This window comes from Anopheles arabiensis, chromosome 2, assembly GCF_016920715.1.
Source record: "Anopheles arabiensis isolate DONGOLA chromosome 2, AaraD3, whole genome shotgun sequence".
NCBI classification, from domain to species: domain Eukaryota; kingdom Metazoa; phylum Arthropoda; class Insecta; order Diptera; family Culicidae; genus Anopheles; species Anopheles arabiensis.
This window is the reverse complement of record NC_053517.1, coordinates 80,629,280-80,633,930: the sequence shown is the minus strand read 5'-3', so window position 1 is coordinate 80,633,930 and position 4,651 is coordinate 80,629,280. Positions and strand designations below refer to the sequence as shown.

Sequence of the window (4,651 nt, the reverse complement as noted above, 5' to 3'; positions counted from 1 at the left end):
TCGGGTGCAGTTTGTCCCCAAAATCGTGCTATTCGGCGTCACCGTTGGTAGTGGTTCTTGAATGTTTATTTTCGACACGCACGACGCGTTGGGATGAAGAAACTGGTTATCAGCGTGATTGCTCAGTTTTAGTGGTTGGTTTACAAACGTGAAGAGAAACGATCGCTCCCGTTCCCGAAAAGCATACGTTTCTTCCTGATTCCGGTGGAATTGGCACACCAGGTTCGGTGAGTAAAAGTTACCATTGTCAATTCAACGTTCGTTCGCGATCGCGTCGTTTACTGCAACATACTGATGACACATCGGACACAAAGAAAGATCACTTAGAAATGGTGTTAAATTGCAAAAATGAAAAAACAAGCAAACACAAATTAGTGATTTCTGTAAAGCCGTCTCTGTGTAGAGGATTTGGAAGAAGTGAAATAGTGAAATCATAAGAATTATTTTGTGATGTACTTAAATCTTAAATCTTAAAAAAACACTCTCAAATTGGAACACGAAGTCAAATTAGTACAAGCACGATTAGCTATAAAGTGCGAATACCAGTGTTAAAATGTTAATTTACAAATGATAATTTTATGCCACCATGCACCACTAAACAAAAGCTAAGCAATAAACAGTGCCATCTCACCATGTTGACCCACAAGAAGTGATTAAGTATTCAGTTCCACCGTTAATTAAGAACCAAGACGAACAGCTACAGAACAATCCCTTCTAATCGTAAACCGGTCAATCGATCGAACGATAATAAACCCGATGCTCAAGAATCTCAAGCCCCCTCTTCATTATTAGATAACGGTCGATCGATTAAATTGCATAACACGCCCAAAGGGTATCGATCAGCCCATAAACCTTTGTACCGTTTCGTTCCCCGGGTTGTGATGGAACCGATCGAATTGGGTTTCCCTTTTGGATGTCGATATCGATTTGATGGGAAAATCGTTTAAGGGGAGCCGTAATCTGGTACGATTCATCGATTTGGAAGCTCCGGAAGCATAAATCAGCTTGGATTTGGCTGTTGAATATCGAATTTCGGGAGGATTTTAACCGTTAATATCGTTTAGAGGGAACAGGGAATTGGACCTTTGCAGTGATTGGAGGACTGTTTTACAAAACATTGAATGAATGAAGCATGGAGTTAAAATGTATGACCATGAACCTTATTCATGTAGAAATGACACATAAATGGAGCAAATGTTGTTTGAAAAACAAAAAGTTTGATGAAAAATATATTCCATCCATAGATAAGGATCTGACATGATCGTACATCTTAGTGCCGCATTTTATGATTATTTTCTAAACCATGGCTACCAATTATTTTCACTAAAAAAGACATCATCATCTCGTCTTTATAGACATCTGATGTGATTGTACACATTACTTACATCGATCAGCTGGACGAAAGCAAGAAAACAGCTCTATTCCTTCCTTCAATTCAATACCCTTTGAGTCCACATCACACATTGGACACTTTGAATTGCCTGTTTGAACCACACCCGCATTAATCAAACAAGCGAGCGAAGAAAATACACACATCAACCATCAACATTGCAATAGACATGATTCGCTATGCATTCCTTGTCACTAAACCCTCATCATCAAAACCTCCCTCGACCTCGTCATCATCATCTGTACACCAAAGGGAGTTTCGATTTCACAACGATTTACATTCTGCTCGGCGATACGGCTCTAAACCGTTTAACCGGGAGAAAGAAGCACAGGGTAAAAAAAAACCCATTCATTTCTCCTGCCGCTCAGCTGACACCGTCCACACGGAGTGAGGTGTCCGGAGTAATGTTTCGACCTTTGTCACTAGCCCTCGCGGTGCGGTGGCCTCAAAGCGAGTGACGGGTTGAGCCAACATTTGCCCGCGTGAACGATTTCTTTTCACTTTCAAATGCCCCCACGTACTGGTTGAGCTATTTATCGAACAGTGGTATGTTTATGTGGATGAATGGCCGGTCGCCGGTCAACCGGATGGTGCACATAATTTTACTGCCATTTGCCACTTCCCCCCCAATACCCGGAAATGTGGACAGGTGTTTACATTTTTCCGTTTGTTTTTTGGGCCTTCTGGGGACTGTCTTAACTGGAGCACCCTCAAACTGGAGGGCATTATGGCTAAATGGTTTAAGTGGTCACCGGTGAAATGTTTCTGTTTAAGATAGCGAGCGAAGGAAAGGTCACTGTTTGGAAACACTTTAAATGGAACAAGATGCGTTGAAACGATTTCTTTGCTGTGGAATATGCGTGGCAGTATTGTCAGAATTTGTTTCTAAATTATCTCTTCGAGTTCAGTAAAAGTAAAGCTAGTAATTTGCTTTCGATTTCACCCGAAATTATAAAGTGAAAGGTAATCAAAAAGGACTTACAGAGTAGGAATTGTCAGGAAAGGAGAATAAACCACTGCTCTCTTACTGAGAAAAAAAAATATTTAAGGTGCGCTTAAGCAACGAAAACGTCAATAGCAAACAATTAGACTTCATCTGGACTCTTAGATACATTCATTAAATTCAGATATATTCGGCAAAACTGTCTCCAAAATTAGTACCTAACCGACAGCCATATTAACACCTTCTTCTCCGCTTTGTATTGCCCACGTATACTCGCATACTCCAACGCACATGAGCCGTAAAATCTTTCACCGGCCATCAAACATCAGCCATTTGATGTATGCCGGGTAAAAGAATGCATCACGAGACTGGTAATTGTCTGCAACCAACTGCAACTTGCTGGCATGGCTAAAAGCATGTAAAACACGACAACAACAACAACAACACACAGCCACACCTTAATTCAGTTCAGCCCAGCATGGTTACTTTCACTCATATTGCAATCCGAACACGAACCGACTGAAATCTCTCCCTCGCCAAAATGCATCATTCACATTCACCATGGGGATGGCAGCGGCGAAGAGAACTTTCGAGCAAAACGAGATGCCACACGCAAAACAAAAAACCACACTCACAGCGCTTCCCCCCCGATCTGCACTGTGCACAGCAAATTTACAACTGGATCATCAATGAAAAACAACGCCACAATCGATCGATCCGACATTGCTCTTGATTCTAGCGCACTTTCTTTCGCCCGTTAACGTGGTTGTGGTTTGCTAAGCAAGATGCTGTCGATTCCTTTCTCACATCACAATACTTTCATTTCGTTTCCTTTTGCAGCACGCCCAGAAGCTGCACGCGGGACAGCCGTCAACGTTCGTAGCTGATCGACGGGTAGATCAGTCGGCGGTTGATAGTGACGGTAGCAAGATCATTGACTTGATTTGATTGGGCGGCCAGATTGTGAGTCCCTTAGGAGTTTAACCAACATCTCGACCATCCTGAAGAGGTTATCGAGCAACGTAACTAGCAATCCACAATGAAGAAAAGAATGTCTCACACGATAACTCGAAGATGGTCCACCACGACCTTTCTACTACTAATGATCACCCTAACGATCACTGCCGAAGCCGCTAGTCTTTCGACGGAAGAACGTCACTCTGGAACTGAAATCGCTGGTAAGTACTCGGAGCAGCCCAATCCAATCCTCTCTTCAGCAATCTCTCAACGTGTGCTTCATGTGTTTTCAGAGTCTCGGACATTCGGGCGTATCAGACGACTGCAGGCAATGATCGTTCTTCCTGGTCGCGATCAGCCTCAAGACACTGTTCGTCGGCGTGTCCATCCTGATGATCAACATTGGGCTGGCGATGGCGAAGGTGATCGCGTTCTTCAAATCCAAACACACGTACGACCAGCACGGTGGATACGGTGCCGGCTGGTCCGGCAAGAACATTCACGTGCACATCCACAACGACGGTGGCCTCATTCAGCACGGCAGTGTTCCGCTGGAGTACGAGCATGCACCACCATCGGCACTGCATCACACTGCGCCGAGCGTTTTCCCGAGCTATGGACCACCGACGGTTCTCAACAGCTACCACCGGTCGCGCGGTGACACTGTGGCGGATCCAATCTACGTCCAAGCGACGACGTCTACGGGGGACAAGAACGAGCAGCTCTACCCGAAGGTTCTCATCTCCGATCGGGACAAGCTGGACCAGATCTATGCACAGTGGCGTCAGCTGAATCGAAATGGACGATAGGGAAAGGGGGTAAGCCGAGAAGGAGGCAACACTTACTCCTTCCAACCACACAAATCTGCCACTCATGGATCTAGCGATGCCAAAAAATCCTACACCAACCCTGGGGCCGTCGACCTTACTGGCCCATTTATTCCACGTTACGAAGAGGGTGCAAAAGTAGGGCTATTTTCTGTGTTTTATTGAAACCAGCCCAGCGAAACTCGGCCCTACGCATTTGCCTTCCTTCCAAACGCTCTGTACTATAGTATTTAATTCCATTGTTTTTTTTAAGTGCGGGAGAGCTGGTCTCAATTAGCTCGAGGTAGTGCTTACTTAGGATCTGATTAAACTTAACTAAACTAAACTTTAAGCTGATTAAACTAAACTTTAAGCTGAGCGGGTGAGATAGAAAGATTTCAAGGCCATCCTTACTCGAGCGAAACCGAGGGAAATCAAGGGGAACAAAATACAAGACACGTGCCGGGCTTTGCATCAGCCATCTTCTAAAACAAACCCAACGAAGCCGTGCTAACGCGTTCAAAGCGTTTTAGAGGTTGAAAATAATGTATAAAA

The 4,651-nt window shown here is 44.3% G+C and overlaps 1 protein-coding gene across 1 annotated transcript; it reads left to right on the top strand.

The window, feature by feature from the left end:
- Nucleotides 1-3,619: 3,619 nt before the first annotated feature.
- On the top strand, nucleotides 3,620-4,417 carry LOC120894440. The gene has a single exon (XM_040297014.1). It carries the CDS (start codon nucleotides 3,683-3,685, stop codon nucleotides 4,097-4,099), a length of 417 nt encoding a protein of 138 aa, XP_040152948.1. The 5' UTR covers nucleotides 3,620-3,682; the 3' UTR covers nucleotides 4,100-4,417.
- The last annotated feature ends 234 nt before the right edge of the window (nucleotides 4,418-4,651 follow it).

Coding starts and splice junctions, on each gene's coding strand:
- LOC120894440 (XM_040297014.1), top strand. CDS start 3,683: ATGATCAACATTGGGCTGGCGATGGCGAAGGTGATCGCGTTCTTCAAA.